Source organism: Fukomys damarensis, unplaced genomic scaffold (genome assembly GCF_012274545.1).
Source record: "Fukomys damarensis isolate Sample0158 unplaced genomic scaffold, DMR_v1.0_HiC HiC_scaffold_2, whole genome shotgun sequence".
In the NCBI taxonomy this organism is placed as follows: domain Eukaryota; kingdom Metazoa; phylum Chordata; class Mammalia; order Rodentia; family Bathyergidae; genus Fukomys; species Fukomys damarensis.
In genome coordinates this window covers 9239291-9262260 of record NW_022900914.1, presented here as the reverse complement: position 1 = coordinate 9262260, position 22970 = coordinate 9239291, and the positions used below count along the sequence as shown (strand labels likewise).

The 22970-nt window shown below is 39.9% G+C and overlaps 1 protein-coding gene across 3 annotated transcripts in view; it reads right to left on the bottom strand.

Annotated features, from left to right (window-relative positions):
- The window catches only part of Babam2 (BRISC and BRCA1 A complex member 2), a 471740-nt gene that overhangs the window by 162527 nt on the left and 286243 nt on the right, over positions 1-22970 (bottom strand). For all 3 annotated transcript variants that reach the window (XM_010604714.3, XM_010604713.3, XM_019204631.2), the window contains one exon: positions 4483-4592. In XM_010604714.3, the coding sequence (XP_010603016.1) occupies positions 4483-4592 (110 nt within the window). The remainder of the gene's footprint in view (positions 1-4482; positions 4593-22970) is intronic.

Genomic DNA, 22970 nt, shown 5'->3' with positions numbered 1-22970 from the left:
CAGGAACTGACAACAAACAAGGGAAAGGTAGGGCACGTTTCATGCCAGCTCTGATGATGTAACCCTAAGATTCATAGTTTTGCTGCCAGGAAAAAAAGGCGACTGGTTTAAAAATTTATTTTTTCCCTTTTCTAATAGGCAACCAAAATCTATTTTGCATCACCCACTAGTTTGTGTGTGTGTGTGTGTGTGTGTGTGTGTGTGTGTGTGTATAACTCACCACAAACTTTTTTTTTTATTTAATAGAATTGACTGCCAAATTTAACTGACTGGTTTGGACTCCTTGGAAAGCAAATGTATAGGGGCTGAAATATGTTTATTACATAAACATCCCTGTGCACAAGAACACAAAGTTCTTCTCCAAAACGTTTACTCTGCAAGCCATACAATGCACAGTGGTTGTCTGAAACAACAGGAACCTCAACACCAGAAGGGCAACAGCCATGTGGGACAGGGCTGAAGGAGGCATCAGACAACTATTCCTGACAGGGGTGAACAGAGAGACTTCAGAAGTAGGACTGCATGTCAGGACTTCATCAAACTGGAGTCCACTTGGGAGTTTTCTGCCAACGTAACTGACAGATGTTCCCCTTCGTTAGGACTGTTTAATTTGGGAACATTTGGTATTCATAGCTTTAGAAAGTTTTAGGCACAACAAGTTAATCCCTTTTCCTATGTGTGATGACAAGACCCTTTTTCTTTTCCTATTTTCCAAACTAGTTAATGGAAGCATAATTCCCTTGCCCACTGCATGGACAAACTGGAACAGAGCAGTGATGACCAGACAGAGCGGGGTAAGAGGGGATGATAAGCCTTCTCCTGAGGATCCCTCCCTCCTGTGGATCAGGTCTCCCATGAACTCCTGCATGTTGGATGCTGCACAGGACTTGGAACCTCCTACAGAGAACCAAGCGGAAGCCGTGAGTACGAGTCTCAGCCAGGGCAAGAGTGTGGAGCGCCAGCGCCGGGATGCTTTGCCCTTACATCTCCGAAAGAGCTCTCTGTGTCCAAGGCTGTATCGGGGCTTGGCTAGCTAAGAGGTGAATGGCCAGCATAAAACATGGGTGACAAAGGAGAGCTAGGCACACTATCAAAGCAGTACCCACCCCTCTTCACTCAGTCCTTCAAACCCATCAAAAGCCACGGTCTTATGGGAATGATGCTACTTCTACTTCTGTCCTGCCCTCCAAACTGCAAAGAGTAACCAACGGGGTTATAGTACTGTCCCCTCTTATCCACAGGGGATATGTTTCAAGCCTCTCCTAAATGCGCGAAACTGCAGACAGTACCAAGTCCCAAATACATCTTTTCCTATATATACACACCTGTGGTAAAATAAGTCACTGTGAGCAATTAACAAGAGTAACTTAACAGAGTAAGTGTAAAACCTTTACAGTTTGAGGTGTAATAATAAGACTAACACAAATTATTTTTCCATCTTTACAATTTCACCAATAGAAGATTTTTTTTCTTACTGTAGATCTTAGTAACTTCACATACTTCTTTATTCTTTCCTTATTAAGTTGAGAAACTACAAGAAGGACTTTATGGTTTTTCTTTTGGGATATCTGAAATGGCAGTGTCGCTATTCTTATACTTTAGAGCCATTATAAATAAAATATAGGTTACTCGAACAAAGCGCTTGGGCACCATGACAGCCAATAAGATAATTAAGACAGCTACTAAGTGACTAACAGGCCTCTCAAATTCAGTGTGGAAACGCCGGACAAAGGGAGGATTCATATCCCAGGCAGGATGGAGTAGGACGGCACAAGATTTCATCACGCTACTCAGAAAAATCATGCAATTTTAAATTGATGAGTTGTTTATTTCTGGAATTTTCCACTCCATATATCTGGACCACAGCTGACAGAGTTTCAGAAGGTGGAACCACAGCTAAGGGGGGCTACAAGCTTCAAGAATACGGAAGCCCTTAGTAAGTCACACCCCAAGTTCATTACTTACCAGTTTAACCCTTCTCCAAAACCGCATTTTGAAAACTTCCACTTAAAAATTTCATAACTTTTGGCTGTTTACTTTGGTAGTATAAATACTGTTATACAAAGCCAATTTGCAGTAACCAGGAAATATTTAAGATCTTTAAGTGCATTTTCCAACTTTTCCCAAGAATTACTTATTAACCTGTAGGACTGCCAATTAAGCAATTGTTACTATATGATGCATTGGCACAAGGCATTAGAACAATGACAAGACTTGCTCCTTACCCTGAGCAGCTTATAGTTTAGCAAAAGATTTTTAAAATGTGCAGCACAAACTAAAAGTACGTGGGTAAATTATAAGGTTAAAATAAATGAAGGTTAACACCAATTCAGATCCAGGGAAGGCTAGGCTAACATAACTGTGTTAGGGAAAATGGGTGGCAGAGAGGGTATCTGAATAAGGCCTTGGGAAATATCTATGTCAACAGGAAGCGGGTTTAGACAGGGGTGTTGTACGTGGAGGAACAGCTATAGCAAAAGCACAGAGGCAGACTGGAGGTGAGCTAAGCCCGGCTCGAGGGCAGCCTACATGAAGGAAAGAACTAAGGGCAAACTCATCTAGAAAGGCATGATATAGCTAGTTCTGAACATAATGGAGGAGGAGATGTTGAAGGTTAGACTTTACAAATAACAAAAATGACTTTTAAAATATACCCTTCCTTACTAAGTTTTCCTCACTGTATTCTAGATTTTTAGAGTGAAAATATTTATTTGCAAACTAGGTACAGGAACTCCAAAGAAAAATAACTTGACTGATAGGAAGAAAATGTTTTTCTGAGCTTGCTTATGGCTTAACTAATACATAGTATACATAGTGGAACCTCGGTTTAGGAATGCTTTTGTTTGCAAACAATCTAGTTCACAAACACAAGCGTCTGGCAAAATTTTGTTTTTGTTTGCAAACTGCATTGGGTGACAAATACAAATGTGAACATCTTTTTCAAAATAGCAGAATGAATTAAATTCATGAACCAAAGTGCTATTGTATTAATTTTCCCCATATCTTGAGGTCATTTCATTACCTTTCTTATTTATTTGTTTATTGACAATACTTGTGAATTTCCCCAGGACCCCACACATGACAAGCAGGAACTCTATCACTGAGCTACATCCCCAACTCTTTTCAAAAAAATGTATTTTGAAACACAGTCTTGCTAGGTTGCCCAGGTCAGCCTCAAACTTGCAATCCTCCGGACTCAGCCTCCGAAGTGCTGAGTGGCTACTGAAGAATTAGTATTTGCTCAATTATTTACCCATTCTTTTCTTTTCTGCCCCACTTTGTCCCTGCTAACCACTCACCCCCTTACTTATTCTTCTGCTGTGAAATATACCTGTAATAACAACACTAGGAGTTACTATTTGCTGAGCGCTTGCTATAGTGCCGGGCACCACAGGTATCTATTATTATTATTATCATTATTATTTTTTATTTAATATAATCCTCAAAACAACATTATGAAATAGGTGTTACGACTCCTGCTTTATAATGGTGGGTACAAATTCAGAGACATTAAATACTGCGCTAGCTGGTGAGCAGCAGAACACAGGTTTAAAACAGACATGCTTGACTCGAGAGCCCTGACCTCTTACAGTTCACTGTGCTACCTCTAGCAACTTACTTCCTGCCTCTTACTAACACAGGTCAGTATTTTCACTTCCAAAGCAGGATATTCACTGAGCACCTGCTACTGTAAAATCCAGTTCCGGGTGCTGTTGGAGATGTATAAACAAGTGAGAGAATCCTGCGGATTATTGATATTTGCAGTCTCCTGTATGTGAGCACAGGCAGCTGTACCGTATCAGTTTGGGATGCCTGTGATTCATAATTTTGAGCAAATAAGGTCACAGTGAGTGAAAATGGCACAGCATATGAATGTTGGATGCCAACCCCATCTACTCACAGACAGAAATCGGCCAACCTTGACTAAATGACTTACAGAGAACTTTAATAATACATTTCTGTCAGAGTCTGTAAAAACTCACTCTGCAGATGAAAAATCTGTGCTGTCAGAAGTTCCCAACCAAATCTGCTTATAATCCACTTTCAATGAACCTCAGACTCCTTTGAAGTAGAAAAAGCTACTAAAGCATTTAGCTGACAATAAGCACACTGTGAAGCTGGTCCTTATAAAATTCGTTGCTGATGAGTAAAACTTCTTGATTAGAACACAAGTGTGAAGTCAAACTACATCTGGAGGGAGTCACAATTCTGAGCCCAGTTTACCTCTGTGCCTCTCGAGTATTCCAAAGGCACGTTATTCACACGACAAATTACACAAGTAAGATCCATGAAAAGACTGCAGTAGCAAATATTATCTGCATGTGTTCTGCAATCAAAACTCCAACTATGACAGATATTTAAGGAAACAAAAGTTAATAAAAAGAAATAATTGTAAGAGTTCACGTGCGGCAGAAGAAAGTGAAATACATTGGTTAGCAATAGAAGCACCAGGCTATGTCATGTGAAGATGCTGACACTTACTGCTCAATTCGGGGAGACAAGTACAGCTTGGGGTACACCTGGGTGGCTTCAGTGTCCTCAAAACTGACCGAAAGGAGGGCCACATCTTCTCCAGGATCTTCGTTTACATCCTTAGACAGGAAGTGAAAAACATAACGTTATGAGCACCTGCTCTCTGAACATCTTACCAGTAATGAGCTCACGGGCCACTGGCCTGGCAGCCACAGGTGTGAGTTCCCCCTATTCCAGCTGAGGAGCTCGGTACATCCTTGGCCATTCCGGGGGGTGGGGGGTGGCCCTCAAAGTCTCCGACCGGCCTACCACAAGACCTCCCCACCATCTATTTGTTCCAACACACCGCTAGTAACAAGGAATTAAGTAAAAGTACTGCTAACAAACTGCAGTAAATATTTACAATTTACAGCCTAAAATACCAACAAAATGCTAAAATACTCTGTAATTTTATCAAACCCACCTGTACAGTATTTTATAAGCTATTTAAACACCAAAATCTGCAGGAAACATAGTACCATGATCTATGTCACCATATAAGCAATGGCAGGAGGTCAGGCACACATCTCCTTTTTGAAGTCACTGTAGATGGATTACATGGGAACAAGAAGCCACATCTCTGAAATGTCCAGTTAACATCAAAAGGCAAAACTATTATTGATAGAAGTATGACTATTGTTGATTAATGAACCAATGTATATATTGAAGCTAGCCATAATAATGATAAAGCCCAGTTTACTGTTATTTATAATGAAAAAACAAGAACAGCAGCAACTGTCTATCACAACCAATTCAGGTTAGCAATGATGAGACCTGGATGAAGTGTCCTGAATCAAAACTATGGAATTTTATGCACATTTGCTTTATGATTTTTGCCACCCACCAAGTATCTGCCAGAGTTCTAAATTAAATACTAAATAAAATAACTAATACTAAGATATTGATTAGTTTGTACATACCAAATTTCAGTAATCCTTAATAACCTGGTACTAGCTCCGAGTCAAATGTAAAAACTCCCTACACTTTTATATCACTTTACAGGTACCCAGTGGGTTCCTCAGCCACACCAGGGGTCCCAACCTTCAATTTAGGATTCACTGGTGACGGACACGGAGGACGTCGGACATGATGCCCTTCTCTGTCTAAAACCCCACCCCCTCTCTGCTTGAGTCCGGGCAGCCTGATGAGCTCTGATATCTTCAGCCTCCGTGCTGCCTCCTCCTGTGCCTATGATGTACAAGTATAACATGTATACATGAGGACAGGATCACATTCTCCCATCTCCCAAACTAAAAAAATTTGAAAAGAACAAGAAGAGTCTCGCTGGGTTCTATATACTCTTCTGATTCTCTCTCATCTCTCTCCTCGATGAGCTGTCTCCACTCCTTGACTCTACTCCCACTTACCGCGTAGCCCCCCACCACAGTAGCCTACAGACTCTTCCAGTTCAAGACTGCGCACAGCAAGGCCACCCACTAAACCCAGCCAGTGCTCTTCTGCCCTTCGCTTACTTGATAGCTAAATGGTATTTGACATGGATGATCACTGATCTCTGGAGGCTTTCTGTTTGTTGGTTAGCTGGTTCCTAAAAGACTACATTCTCCTAACTCTTTGGCTGCTTCTCCTTCTACTGTCTTTATTTTTTAACTTCGTTTTTTTCAGTGTTACACTGCAAAAATTAGGCTTACTTTAACAAGTCACACCATACAGAAGTTTACAAAGAAGCAGTTCTTTTACACCCCCCACCCCGCTCACTCCCCACCCTGAAGACAACCAATACTAACTGCATACAGCCTTAAACAGCTTTCTTTCTCTGTGCTCATAAAAACACACACTTGCATATAAACAGCTCTTTAACCTTCTGTTTTGTTTTCTCTAATGGGATCATATTATACATATCACTCCACCAATTGCTTTTTAAATAGCCACATAACATTCCATGGCATGGATTTATCTTTTATTTAACCATTTCCCCAGCAACAGACTTTCAGATTGTTCCTAATTCTTAGCCACTTGATAGTATTACAATAAATATTCTTGTGTGTATTTATATATATCCTTTAGTGGCTGGACTTATATTTCTTAATAGACAACTAAAATTGAGCTTGCTGGGTTGTGAATATTTTACATTTACAACAGAATTTAATTGATTTTTTCTGAAAATTTTGCAGCAATTCATTTCTGGGCTCATAAATTTCAGCATCAATATGCGAGAGCCTCTTTCCCCTCATCCAGAATAACTGGATAATGCTGGCTGTTGTTACTCTTTTTAATTCAATGTCAGAAATCTGAGAGCTGGAAAACAGTATCCAAATTTACATTCAATGAAGGACACTAAGCAGCTTTCCCCTCTACAACTGTCCTTATCAAATTCATTACATGTTTTTCCTTAAGGTTCTTGTTCTTTGTAGTTATTTAGTAAGTTTATTCTTTTCTACCCCATTATCAAAATATTTTCTCGCAGGGCCAGGGATTTAGCCTAGCGGTATCACGCCCTCCTTGCAAGCGCAAGGTCCTGAGTTCAATCCCCAGTAACAACAACAACAAAATTTCTTGCAGGCTAGTTTTTCACTTTTTACTTTGGGTGCTTCCTCTCCTATCACAGAAAATTTAGATTTTTATAGAGTTAAATAAAGTTGGTCCATAACTTTGAGGTTCCATTACTATTTCTCTAGGTTTTCATTTAACAGTGTTATAATTTTATAGCCCTGGAATATATTTTTAGGTGGCAGAAGAAACACGGCACTATTTTGGGGGAGAAGGTGAATGCGTGAATGGGTAAGAGAAGGAATGTTTTCTGAATGAATAAACGAGTGAACAAATGGATGTTCATTCCCAACCTTCATTCTCCACTACCGAGGATTTTCTAGCAATCTCCTTTACAAAAGGTGCTGTCAAGTCTGGGAGATAAGTGCTGACTCCTTGTTCCTCCCCAGATAATATACCAAGTTCTCCAGAACTAGTGATCTTAACAGGAAAGCCCAGAGTGAGAGTGTAAGCTTAGCTCTCACTTTTTGCTCTTTCACAGATGATGACATATTCAACCTCGAATTTTCCTTTCTGTACAATGAGGATGGAATTTTAAAAAATACTTAGGATTCACAACAAACAGAAACTACCTAATTATATAACATATAATTCATCATCTATCTAAAACTAAGGTTGAAGCTAAAGCTTGAAAAAAATCACATTCATAAGAACAAATTCATCTTACGATCTAAGTGCACAAGTAGTCTTGTTTATAGATTGGTTACCATCAGAAAATAACAAGAAAGAAGTAACACTGACTTTTCAATACCACAGTGAGTACTGGGTGTCTGTGAAAGGTCAAGGCTGCAGGCTATGGTTATAAATCACAAAACCTTTCAAAATAAAACAAAAAAACCCCAAAACAACAAGGGCCTGAAGTCCTCTTTTAACCAGCAACTTTGTTCTGTATGCCTATGGATAATTTATAATCATTTATTTCCTTTTTGTACTTTTAAACTTTCCATTTCACTATTATTTTAGTAAAAACCAGAAATGCTTAAAGACAATCCTCAAAGGAATGGTCCTGGTATAATCAACATTTATCATCTGATATCCTACAAAAAGCACATGAAACACCGGTCTGAATATAAAAGCAGTTATTTTCAGGAGTTTATTTCATAAACTACCATCATGTTTTATTCCTCTTGGAGTAGCACATGAATTTTCCTTGAATTGGCATTTGATTCCTAATGGATATTAAGTCTGATTCTGAGTGCTCAAATAAGCCCAAAGAGTTCCAAAAATACAAATCCACACAGTGCTGTTTCCAGTTTCTGCAACTCTAACAGGCTTGTACATGTGTTCCCTCCCATCTGGGAAATTAGAAAAGAAGCTTTTGTACCATGGTTCTTAGAAGCTAACATTACAGATGATTATTGTAACCACTAATGGCAGCGTTTGGAAAACAAGGGATGGTTATAACATAGTAAGGGACATTTTAAAATGTACAAGTATACATTTTCAGGGCTTGTTATCTGCACCATCTGAAACTGCCACAGGCTAAATGAGGGAAAAGATGTGTCCATGCTAAAGCTAAATATTGTCCTCTACCTTTATACAAGTGTGTGAGGCAGTCAGTCACATACATATGGCCAGGAAGTAACAGCCATCTCACTCTGTTGAGATTTGAGTGGTTTAGGCTCAGCACTTAACTCTCAAAGAAAGGGGTTTCTGTAGCTAATAGTGAATGAATATCCCCTGTAAGGAATTTGCTCCTTGGAGTCTGAAAGCTTTTCCTTTTCCTTTTTGCATCCAATCACATTCCGAACACAGAGCAAACCTGTTGTTAAAAAAAAAAACAATTAATGCAGGAGTGATGGAAAGAATGGGCAAGTGAATGAAATTAACCGCTGAACCTGCTTTTCCATTGTGAAAAATATTTGGGATGCAAGAGCCACAGTATAAAACTGACAGAATGCAATAGAAAATTCTTTCAATCAGTAAGATTCTCAATGTTTATTTCTTTAGTTCCTTAAGTCAATAACTAAATATATTATTAAAGAAGACTCAAATCTCAACCACGGGACCAGCTAACAAGAATCAACATTTCTGTTTAGATAATAATGATTCATTTATGTAACTATTTTCAATTGAGGCGCTCTGCAAATATAAAAATGGTGTGGGGGAAAAAAACACACAAAAATTAGCCTTGGAAACAAAAATAAATACAAGTACAATTTATCATTATGCTGTACTCCTTTGATATGCTAATTAGCACAAGTAAAGATAGCAGCCATTAAACAGGTCCCTGTACATTGAGAACATTAGTGTCAATACTGGTACAGGGCTACCAATTAACTAATTGCTGATAGACATTAACCGAACCAAAAATGTTACCAAGCACAGATCATACAGGAAGACTATTAAAAAGCCATTGTATTTCTCAATTCAAAAGGCCTTACAACAAATCTATAACCATCACTAGCCGAGCCAGTCTGGAGGCATGAATGACTACAAAGAAGCTATTCCATTATATGTCAAAAATCTAGTTAGCACCATTGAATTCACATTTAAAATGATATTAAACTAGACTTGGGGGAAACCAGTGTTCCTATGGTGGCCAAAAACTAGATCTAGATAAACACCTCATTATACAAAAGCTATCAATTTTTGACAAGCTATACAAAACCTGAAAGTAGTCCAAACCGAATCTTATTTTGAAATATACGAAGTGAGGTTTGTACTATGCCACCTGTGCCACTAGGCCTGGCCAAAGATGAGTTTTGAACTCATGGATGTTGATTCAGACCCTGGACTCTTAACTGTAATGCTCTATCACCACTGCCACCGACCCGCCAATCATCAAAGAAAGGTCTAAAAAACTTCAAAAGGCCATGTGCAGGAAAGGCACCAGAGAGCTACTGTGTATTTACTTTTCTTCATTTAATGTCTAAACCCTGTGTGCTGTAAAACAGAGGTAGTATAATAAAGGTATGAAGACTAAAGGCTGTGGAGGTCACTCTGCCAAATAAAGTGTACTCTCTAGATCTTCACACAGACTCAGGGAAGATGGGTGGCTTCTCCGAAGACACTGGCAAGGACTGTGGCATTCTAGGGCCATAATGCCAACCTTCCTTCAATAATGTCTGCTTGGGCATATTCTATGATTAACTAACTCTACTCCGTGAAAATAAGTACTGATTGTCAGGTCAGAACAGGATAACTGCAGTGTTCTCGAAATAGCCAGCTCTTACAGGGTGAGCTTAGGACACTAGGACAGGGCCACTGCCACCTGCCCATGTCTTCCACAAGTGACATTTTGAGATCATTACTACTACATGTCATGATACAATATAAAGTTGGTTTTTAAACAAATTTACATCATGCCAATTTTCATAAACAAAGACCATTTCACGGCTTTAATTTATGCAGGAATTTGCTTGTGAAGCTGTACTTTCCCTTAGTATGTTGGTTATAGCTGCTGTTTATAAAGCTAAATTGAAACACATGTTGTACAAATAAACTTTAGGAGTTTATTTACATCCCGACTCTTTTAAAATAATGATGATGAATAGATGTTGTTCGTCAAATACTCAGCCATTACTCTAGCTAACAAAGCCCGGAGACCCACCAGCTCTCACTGAACAGTGGCAGTGACAGTCTCAAAGCACATGCAATGGAGCCTTTCCTCCAGGGGAACAGAGAGGCTGGGTGACAGGAAGCTTGCTGCACAGCAGGGTCCTCCAGGTCAACCAATGATGTCTTCTTGCTTCTGCCAACTTCTCTATTCATCAAAGCTGTGAAAGGAAGAATCTGCAGCAAGGGCTTTCCTCTATTTCCTTAACAACTGTAGTTTTAATGAATCTGACAGTAAGAGCCTTACAGATTTATTTAAAGCATATTGAATAGATCTTGGGATATCTCTGAATTATTATTTCACACAGACCTACCCAGACAAACCCTGTGTCAGATTTTATCCAAGACTCTGGCTCCTCCAAAACAGGGGAAACTGAGCTTTAACTTAATTATATATGGGACAGATGTGAACACCATTTGCCACATTCCTACCACGTCATCATAATTTAAAGAAAAGGTAGGGAAAGTTTCTACCTAAACCCTTTATAGAGCACTTTGTAGAGGACAAAAAGACACAGATTTAAAGTGGCAGTTGATATAGTGGACATCTGTGATACCGCACCTGACCTCTCTCGCATCCTCTCTTGGGAAGCCCCTATCTTTTCTAGACCCTACTCCCAGGTCTAGATTCTTAGGGTTGGTGAAAGTATTATCAGTTCCCAGCCCCTGGGAAGAGCTGGTTGATCTGGGACAAGACTAGTTCTTTCCTCAAGATTTGTGCTGAAGGGTAGACCAGTTGCCCTGCAGAGACACAAGAAACTGTCTGCAGCCATATTTCCAACACATGGAAGAGGCTGGGCTAGAGCACAGGAGAATAAAGTGAACTCAGAGAGAAGCCAAGACAGGAGAAAGGACAACGTCCTGGCAACATCCATATTCTTTGTTCCGTGGGTCTGTGTCCAGCTGTGTCCTTGCTCTTTCAGTGGTTTGGCTATTCAATTTACTTCTGGCTTTAGAAAGCAAATAAATTGCCCCATGTGCTTAAACTGGTAAGAAACATTTTCTCTTATAAATTATTAAACTGACTAATATGGATGATACCATCACAAATCAAATTTTTACTGAATTCACTGATCAAGAAAAGGATTTCATCCCTGGGTCATCTGAACACTAACTACTACATACTATGGACTGTGGGGCCCTCTTAGGACAAAAACGGGTTGCACACCTCTACACCTACGAGAGGGAAGTTATGCTAAACCATGTCCCACAGAACCTGGCTGTGGCTGCAGCTAGACTGTCTCTGGACTCGCTACTTCTCACAAAACAGCATGAGAACCCATCCTGGGCCTCAGATCACTTTGCACTCCCTGCTTCTCCTCACCCAAAGCATGAAAATGTATAAGAGGTAACCACGCTAAAGGCAGAAAGCCCACAGCTGATGCCATCTGAATATACATGAAATGTTTTGCAAGTTTGTCCTGCAATTTAAGAACTGCCCAAATATGGTGAACTTTTAGCTTTTAAAATTTTTTGCAAAGACATTGCATGCTTTTGTTTTTTCCATATAATATGCCAAATATGGGCATTATGGGAAGCAGCAGGCTTGAACAGCTTTTGCAAATGTATGTGAAAGTGCCAAGCACAGAACCAAGCACAAAGAAGGTATTTGACAAATGCTAAAACTTCTCCTGATCCTTCCAGATTTTTGTTCTATAATCTTTCCATTGCCAGATCATTCTTTCTACTATTAAAGCTACACTCTGTCCTCTCTTCTCCATGTAGCCCTGAGTTCTAGACTTTAGACATGACTCTCCGTGTTGGGACAGAAGGGAAAGGACCCTAAAAGCCAGTAACACCTCTGCATCCACCCAGTCAGCAGGTCACTTGCTCAGTCTGTCTGGTGCTCATAGCAGTAAGACAGTTGGTTATTTCCAACTTATTTCAGCCATTTGGACCCACACCCTTACTAACTGGAGACCAGCACAAGCCACATGTTATAACAAACACATGTTATAACAGAATGGAGCCTACCAGAGACTCTGCCCTTGAAGTGGTCAGTGATCTCCTGATTTATGATACTGGCAGAAACTAAAGGAAGCTTAGAGCTCTGAAAAAAAGAGGCTTGGCCCCTATCTCTCTGGGAGTGGCTGTAGGGAAAGGTTCTACGCAAAACAAAAATGAGTTCTGAGAAACAGAGTAAACACTGTTTTTCTCCCAGCCCTGTCTACCCTGATTTAGCATTCAAGTTCCTCTAAGCCACCTTTTTAACCTCACGTTCCCACTGCTCCTAACTGCATAGGTTCTCATGCTCCATGCTGTTGTCCCATTAGGTCTTTAAGTGCATTCAGTCCTCAATGCCTCTCCCAGCTCTGCATCCCCTAACCCCAAGTCTCCAAATTGCACCTATTCCTTAAAGTCCAATTAAGGTGCCAAATCCTCTCGTGAGACCTATCATCTGATATAATGGTTTCACCTGTGCAATATTTCATATCTATAGCTATACCTTTATATGGTATTATTTCCTTGTGTCTTTTGTGCTTTAATGTTTACATACATGCTCTCATCAATCATCTGATAAGTTTCTTAAGAGCAGTGATTGTGTTCCATTCATTACTGCATTCCCAGTATGCAGCATGGTGCCTACCCTAAAAATATACCCCTGATAAATGCTTGATGAACAAACGTATAAATGACTACATTTGTTTGCCAATAAACTGATTCTAGACTAGATTTTACAGGCAAACTTCGCTATTAAAAGCAGCAAAGATCTATGAGAAGTATTAACTTTACTTTCCAATATATCTATCAGTTGGTATAAATTTGATCAGAGTAATTTTTACCCAGCTTCAGATTATCCCAGAAATAATCCCCAGTACTACAAAATTTTTTTAAAAATTTAAAAAAATAAGAAAAAAAGACAGTGTCACTAACTAGAGTTGAAAGAAGGCAAACCACAGAATGGGAGAAAAGTTTTCAAACCATATGTCTATGGAGAATCAATAGCTAGAATACATATATATTAAGATTCAAAAACAAAAAACTGAACAGCTTAATTTAAAAATGGGTAGAGTGCACGAACAGGTATTTCTCCAAAGAAGATTTACAAATGGCCAATAGACACATGAAGAGATGACAAGTCCAAACTACAATCAGATGCCACTTCACACAAATTACGGCAAGAGTAAAACAAACAAACAAACAGAAAATGGCAAGTATCAGTGAGGATGGGGAGAAATTTAAAAACTTGTACACTGTTGGGGGGAAGAGTAAAATAGTAGAGGTGCTAAAGAAAAACAGCATAGGATTGTAACTACTCATTCCAACACTGATAGATTTAGACACACTGAGATAAGGGAAGTGACTTACCCTATGGTACAGCTAACCAGTCACCCAGCAGTCAGGACTGCTGACTTCCTGTTGCAATGCTTTATTCTTTCTTACATCATACTACTATATCCAAAAAGGAGGACTATATCAAAAATGAAACACAAGATCCCAAAGAGGAAGAATACATCAAATGTGTCTCTACAGTGAATTATGAAGAGTAGAAATATTCATAAGAGGAAACACATATTAATAGCTTCATAAATGAAAAAATTATAAATGTTGGACTTAGCCTAACTCTTGAGTAGGTGGATTTGTTAGAACTTTGCTAATTATATAGTGCTGGTGCTAGATGTAGGAGCATAAATTGAGTTAGACTACCATTGGCTTGGGTTCGTGAGGAATATTCCTTTAATTTCTGAACAAGCAGGTTTAGATAGACAAACATTTGTGGTTTGGTGCTTATGAACAGAAACTGTGACATTTCACAACACATAAATGATAATGAAAATATCAAAGTATCCCAGCAAGTTGTAATCCTCCGGGGAAGCTATTAACAGCTTAACGTTTCTAATGTACTCTGGAATGTGGATTCAACATACTGAAAAAAGTTTATTCTAAATAGGTATCCAAGGATGTAATTAGGATAGCAGAGTATGTGGGGCCATTAAGCTGCATTTCTTGGGTCAGTTACTTAACCAAAGTTGATAAAAATACAAAAAGCCTGAATAATAAGCCAAAGCAGATTTCACAAACTATGTTTTAAAAAACTATATTAAAAACAACAACCAAAAAAATTTTTAAAAGAACAAAAAGGCCTTCCCAATGCCTCTCTAAAACATTCTGGGCTTTCCCTCCAAACAAAACCATGGCTGGTCCCACTATGTAGGCCAGCAGAACATATATTGCACATCATTTATCTTCTGCCTTAAATTATGTCCATTCTCCTACTATGCTGAGTATGCCTTTGGGGCTGTCATTAGGATTCATTAACAGGATTTACCCAATCACTTATGAAATGAACATGTATTAATGCCTTGCTATGTTTTACACAACACCTAAGAAACACTAGGGATATATACTTTCAAAAGCATAACAGTTCAGTGGGCAAAGTAACAAGTATATTAACCATTAGGTTTAAACTGTTACAACAAAGGTGTACTCCTTGGCAAGACAAAGTTGGGGTGCTAAAGAGAGAGCAAAATGGGGTGTCACATAGGGCTTTTCCAGGACGGGACGTCACTGGATGGAATCCAGGTGACCTAAGGAAATAAAAAGCGTGAGGGAGTGGAAGGAAAGATGCTGAGTTAGAAAGATGTGTGGCATAACTGAAGGCCCTACTCAGGAAAGACACTAGAGAGGAGTGGTGGACAATGCTGGACAAGTTGAAGGCCTGACCACAAACAACCCTGACGTATTTCAGTGAAGGAGCTTATGTTAAGAGCAACATGAAAAGGGATATGAAGTGGGCAGTGACAGGATCAGATCAGCTTACAACATCCCAAGAGCTTAGGAACTCTGGATTGAAGGAGGACAAGACTGCATGTGGGGTGAAGGAGGGACATGGACAGTGGTCTACAGTGCGAAGGCCGTCAACACAGAAAGAAGGCTAAACAGAGGGAGTAAGGAACCCACCCAAGTTAAGGTGCAGCAGCAAAACTGGGAGCTGGTTACATAGAGGGATGATATGACCTACACGTGTCACCTGTGCACTATGCTATGTGACATATCAAAGATAATGGAATGAGAGTCCTCACTTTCAGAGAAGAAGGTACAAAAACACAGTGAAACAGAATGAAGCAGTGTGAGGAACTAGAATTGGAGCCATCAGCATGACACTGGTTATTTAATACCTACTGATAGAGACCAATACGAGCACAACAACGATAGCAACGGACTATAAACCATTTAATAAAATAGGAATTCCTAAGTTCCTACTGCTTTAAATATATTCAAAGTTTGATGATAAATGAAACATTTATGTAGTCTGAAAAGACCTTACCACAAAATATTTAGCAATGAAAGAGAAAAATAAAGTGATTTTACAAGACAGCCTGACAGATATTATGTCCGCTTTCCATCGCTGCTACACTCTACTTGAGATAATTGACTTGTTATGGAAGAAGTTTCATTTTGGCTCCATCTCAGTCATTTCATTCCACGGTGACCTGGCCCTATTCCTCTGGCCTTGTGGCAACACAGTACAGTACAATGAAGTAGGAGAAGGTAGAAAAGCCTTGTTGGCCTTATTGCAGACAGGAAATACGAGAGACAGGAAGGGGTGTGGTATCCCAATACCCTCTTCAATGGCACCTAACTTCTTCCAGTGACCTAACTTCTGCCTGCTAGGTTCCACCGTCCTCCAACAGTGCCATGAGCTGAGGACCAAGCCTTGGGGGGACACCCAACATTCAAACTGCAGAAGACATCACCTTAAACGAGTGATGGATGTGATCATGTCATCAGTAATGAGGCAAAAGACGCCATGTGCCATCTGAGAGGAGGCCTGAGGGCAACACAGCCCCACTTCTACGATACCCTGCCACTGGCACACACACACAGAACCCAGGTGTGACAGAACATCAGAACAGCCCAGACTGAGAGACGGAGTACCAAGTAACTGGCCTTTGCTCTTAAAAAATGTTGGGGTTGTCCAAGAAAAACCAAGGATCTACTGCAGATTGAGGAGACGCACAATTGAAGATAACACAATGCTAAAATGAATTTGTTCTGCTACCAAGAAATCACTGGAACGGTTGGTGATCTTTGAATGGGGTCTTAGAATCAGATGGTAATAATATACCAATGTTAATTTCCTGATTTTGTGACTGTGTCATTATTATTTAGGAGAATCATCCTTACTTGCAAAAACTACATGCCAATGTATTCAGAGGTAATAACAATCATGTCAACAACTTAGTATCTAATGCTTTAAAAAGAGTGTTTTTAGCGTTTTTACATTGTATTATAAATTTCAGGCTGTTTCCAAATCTCAAAAAGAAAAGAAAAAGTAGAGAGGACTAAAGGGAAAGAGAAGCTGGAATTTAAAAACAGAAACCCACTACATATGCTTTAAAGTCTCACAGAACACATTTCTAGTTAATTGCACAATAAAATATGTATAATTTTCAGATCATAACATACGCTGAGTAACTCCCCCAAGTTTGGAAAATTACCACCAGGTCCGGTCCTAGCAATCTACCTTGAGCGGCTGGCCTCCCATGGGCCCGCGGTCAAGATCTGATGCGCAAAGTAGTCAAACCTAGGTTAGCGGTTAGCAGTATTTCTTATAGAACCTGCTTCCTGAGACTTCCTTATTTCTGCTGGGTGCTGCACATCACACATTAACGTCCATCATGAAAAACCCACTAAGACAGATACTGCTATCTCTGATACACAGACTTAGTCTTCAACTAGTAAACAGAGTATCAGGAGACAAATTCACACTTCTAACTCACAGCCGTGTTTTCCCCACTGCACTCTGAGACCTAGGTACAAGACACCGTGCTGCTAATTACAGGAGAGACAAGTTCCCAGCGAACCAACTGTTTATGCCTTCTCCCCTGTATGCCACAGGCAATCTGCCTCTTCTCTCTTGCCACGGCTCTCCCACGTAACAGTTGTGTGGTGAATTTGTTGTCTCACTACATAGTTCACACTGGACTTGAACTCACTATGTGGCCGAGGCTGGCCTCAAACTCACCTGTCTCAGCCTCCCAAGCACTGAGATTACAGGCATGCACTACCACACCTGGCTTGTGTGATGAATTCAGAGGGGCAATACAGGGACATTTTCTATTCTGCCCTTTTTTCTATCTCATTAGAGAGACCCCATAGCAATTCCCGAACATTTACAAATGTGTCTTAGAATACAAAGGTTTAAAAAATGCTTTCTTGGGGCAGGGATTTAGCTCAGTGGTTCTGCCACCTGCCTCGCAAACACAAGGACCCGAGCTCGACCCCCAGTACCAATAAAAATGCTTTCTTAACATATTGCATTAAATGAGTTTATGATAACCACTTAATTGGCTAAAAATGGAAATAACAAATGATAGAGGAGTATAAAACTAAATATTACTACTTACCAATCACTAGGTATTGGATAGGAAAAGCCAAAGCCCAACTGGGAAAGATTAGGAGCTCTGGACAAGTGAACATCTGACTCCCAAACTTCTGTTTTCACTTGGAAATAGATCTCCTAAGAAGCTCTCAGAAATCACAGGCAGGTCTCTAACCAGAAGAAATAGGACTGACAAATAGGACATCAACTGGGCCTTGCACTCTTCATTTCTGTGAGAACTGTAACACCGTTCCCACTTTGGTGATGGCAGGAAAGAGTGACATATAACAGCGGGGGGGGGAATAAGAAGCCACTACCAAGTTAATACTCTCTCGATCGAGCTAACACCATCAACAGTGCACGTTCCTAATTCTGATTTAACCAACAGGAACACTGGCTGTAAAGCCTTACCAGAATTTTGAGCAGCTTATTGGTTTTGAATAATTTTCCCATAAAACAAATGTTCTGAAATGAAATTACACCATATAAGGACCTAAAGGTGTAGGGAAGGTGGGATGGGTAGGGGAAGAGTAAAAAGGGAAAAGAAAAAAATGTGAGAGAATGAAAAGATGAAAATAAGGTGTTTGTAGATGGGGAGGGGAGGAGGGGGTGAAGGGAGGGCAGACGTAAGGGGAAAAAATGAGAATCAAGACTTGTCATGTAGAGGTACAAGATCCCAACAATGAATGTAACTGTACTGTATCCCTAAAATGTACCAATAAACTCAATTAAAGCTGAAAAAATAAAATTAAAATTAAAAAAAGGACCATATAATTACTTTCAAAGTTCTACAGAAAAGGAAAAAAAGACTTCCACCTAATTAAAAAAAACAAAAACAAAACAAACACCTACAGGTTCCAAATAGATCACTGAAAACAAGACAGCAGCTTGATTGTTCAAATTAATACAGATTATTCAGATTGATGCAATATAGGAACAATTTTAATGCACGAATTTATGGGAAGACACAGGGTGGTTGTGTTTCTTGTTGTCAGTACTAGGTCGGGAGCGCAGTGGCTTTGGTTTACCTCCAAGGTCTCTCTCCAAAACACCAACTGCCAGAGTCTATTCCTGGAACTGCTCTGACCTCCCCTTGCGTTTCATCCTCACACAGTGCAGTGCACCAGGAATGGTGGGAAGATGTGATGCAAGTTCAAAGATCCCAAAGTAGAAGACGCTGCTTTCCTGCATCCTACCTACTGTAACTGAAAACTGGGAACTTACTGGAATTGAGGATTTATTATGAGTCAGATGGCTGATAGCCTTTCCAACCAAAACATCTGCTCTACAAAGGCACAACTGCTGCAGTCCATTTCCTCTTGGATCTGGAGAAGGACCAAGTTAGAGCCTAGCCCTTTCCTTAAAGACACAGAGACTTCAAATGAGAAACAGAATCAAAGCAAATCTCTATATCATTTTTCAACCTCTACTACATTCTTCAATGGTATCAAAAATAAGAGAATTAATGTAATTTGGGGGCTTTAATAAATTGCAGTCAGTTCAGCAGAATAACTGAGGACTTTAGCAGGTCAGTCAAATTTGCATTAGCACAGCTGAAATCAACTCTTTCTTCAGTATCTGAGGAAAGAGACATGAATTATCAAATGCAGTAGGAAAAGGGTCTCATTATTCATTCATTCACTCAGTGCATGTTTACTGAGCATTTGTCAGGTGCTGCTAGGAACAAGTGGGGAACAGGTAAGCAATGGCCCTCCTAGGGGAACTTCCCTTCCAACTTGAGCATCACCAACAATAAACAAGTAAACCGATTCATAAGCAGTCTTCAAAATATTACCCCATATTGAAAAGTTACAGTAGCAAGATGCAGGAAAACAGTGTGCATTGCAGTGTGTGAGAGGATGAAATTCAAGGAGCAATCAGATATTTTCAGTCATCTATTTAATGTCTGATATAGCCAGTCGACACCTGCCACCAAGGTTTTCTCCAGCAACTACAAAGTATTGAGATAGGTTTTAGGGACCAGACCCTAAAATAATCCATGGATTGCTAAAAAAGACACATTGCTGGATCCTTCCCCAGGGGAGTATGATTCAGTTAAGTGTGAGCTGGCCAGGGAAATCTATGCTTTTTAAAAATCTTCCTAAGGCCAGGGATTTAGCTCAGTGGCTCTGGCGCCTCCCTCACAAGCACAAGGACCTGAGTTCGAGCCCCAGTACCAAAATAAATTAATGAATTAATTTAATTAAATAAAAATAAAAATCTTCCTAGGGACTGAACTGCCCAGCCACATTTGGGGCCTGTTGCCCTAGAACACTGACCTACAAGCATTTAAAATTTTATCCATCAGTTAAAAAAAAAATGCATGCACTTCTCATAAATATCTTTCTATCTATCTAGTTTGTTTGTTTGCTTATTTTGTTTTGTTTTGTTTTTCCTGGCACTACTGGGGATTGAACCCACACCTTCACACTAAGCTACATCCCTAGCCACTGTTTTATTTTTTGAGATGAGGTCTTGCTAAGTTGCCTTGGCTGGGCTGAACTTGCAATACTCCTGCCTCTGCCTTCCACGGTGTGGGGATTATACGTGTGTGCCACCACGTCTACAGTGAGGTCAAAATAAATACAAACAAAATTCTTTCCCCTTGTTAGGTGGCCTGTCTCCTCAAGCTGTAGCTTCCTGCCTGAGGTATGCCAGGATCTGCAGAAGGATAACCACTGGATTGGCCCACGGATTACAGCTTGGAAAGAGGGACTCCGTGTTGGCCCTCATGCTCCTCCACATCCTAATACGTCCAGCACAGATGCAGAGAATTAGGCAGAAGAGCATTAGAAGTACAGTCATCTCAGTGACAAGAATTTGGGAGGCTCTGCCTCACTCTACTTGCCAATATTCGTCTACCAGTTCTCAATGGCACACCATAAGTGAGGGAAAACCCAACCTGAGAAACACACCTCTGTCCTGGGTTCAGTGATCACAACTCTGCTGTGTCATTTGTTTGACTGGGGCGTGAATATGCCCACCCATGTTAGAATTCAGGCTATGTGATCGTGTAGAAGATCACAGACTGTGAAGTTAAGACTAATGAGAATCATGGCTCCACTGTTTTCTTGCTAGGCCAACCTGGATGGATAAGTTATTCAAAAGCCGTTGAGCCTATTTCCTCAACTGCAAGGGGAAGGAGTTCCAAAGCTGCTATTATCAGTAAGAGCAGCCACCCCCTGTAACCATCATCATCACCGTCATCCCAGATCATCTTCAACTATCTGACCCACTTTTCCCAGCTATGGACAACAAGCTTGGCCCTGTTTACTTGGAAATTATACCCATCTATTACCTTCTATGCATTAATTCTGACCTGTCTACACAGAATCCATTTCTTGTCTAGTCTTTGCTATTTCTGCATGGTTAAGTGGGTAGCAGCATCACTCCTGCCTCCTGGAACACCCCCTCACACACCCCACCTGGTCAGGCTGTGCCTACGCCCTCTGGACTTTGAATTCAACAGTACACCTCATGGGCAAATGGCCCTCACCTGCCCTCCCATTTGGTTCCTAACTTCCTGGCTGCTGTCTCTCCGCAGGCACAAGATTATTCAAACACTTATATGTGATGAACTCATTCAGTGAGTTTGGAGATTAGAAAGAAATACTGAAAAGGATCAATTTCCAACTGCAGGAATGGACACATACATGCACCAATCGAGAGAGTACTTCTGTTAAGTCTTAAAGTCAGTCATTCTCAGAAGAATCAGACTTCTTAAACACAACCTTTTCTAACTATCTGAATTACTATGGAATGAAATCAAAAGTTTTTAAGAATCTATCTAAGATTGGGGCTGAGGATTTAGCTCAGTGGCACTGTGCCTGCCTGGAAAGGGCAAAGGCCTAAGTTCAAGTCCCAGTACACCCCCCGCAAAAAAGACTAAGAGCTAGGGATGTAGCTACAAGAATCAACACCACACTAAAATTAGAATAGGCAAAAAAAAAGGGCAGAACTAAAACAAGCTAAGTACATGCATCTATAAGTCAAGACTGTAAGTCAGAAAATAGTTTATTTAGGTTATTATAAATCTGGGTTATAGTCTAGTAAAGGTGGTATTAACAAAAATAGGTATAAAATCAAAATTATAAGAGGTATCAGGAAATAGTAAACCCAAACAGATAATTTACAACAATGAAATATTACTAGGAATTAATTGTTTTAAAAGATGTCCACAGTCAATGAGTTTGTTGGAAAATACTTTTCTCTTTTTTTTTGAGAATGCTTTTAAACTTTCCAAAAATGGTTAAGAATATTCTTTTTTCAATCTACTTCATAAGTTGAATATAGTGTTCTATTTCCAAGATACATACATTTGAGTACCACTCTAATAATTAAATAAAAACCTTCAAAAACAGAATAAAAGACCATGTTAAAGTAATTTTCTATTATGAACCAGCAGTTTTATTCTCAGACTGCATGAATGGACAAAGGAAAACGATGTAATTCATCATATGAGGAAAGAAAGCATAGGAATTATAGCATTAATGCAGTAAGTGCTCACAGGAAACTAAAACACCACTCCTGGTCCTTCAGCAAGGCAAGTACACTACAGCCAAGTCATCCAGCTCTCTCCAAGAGGCTACTTAGAGTTTGGTGTGAAACTCTGAGCCCAGAAATCCAAACCCAACTGCATAGCAACTGCAGAGTCACAGTCCAGAGGTGGTGACATTTACCAGAAAGACGATAACTCGTTAGTTTAATATGGACAATTACTTAGGTACTAAATGCTCTTAAGTCCATATGGTTAGTACATTATTTCCCCAATTATGTCAGCCTATTACTTTATAATCATAATCACAGGGAATGGAATAGTCCAAATCCCTCATATCATGTATTCTCTAAGGAAGAAAAGAAATTCAAACAAGGGAGGTAGAAAAAACACATTTTGATACAGCCTGATAACACCAACTTCCCCTTAAGGATGACCCCGTCAGGGGGAGCAACTGGAATACAAGAGTGCTTAATGCCTGTGAGCTACACTCCAGCTTCTCCAGCATCCAGCTCTACTTTCAGATTATTCAAAGTTCAATAGCAAAAAAAAAAAAAAAAAAAAAAAAAA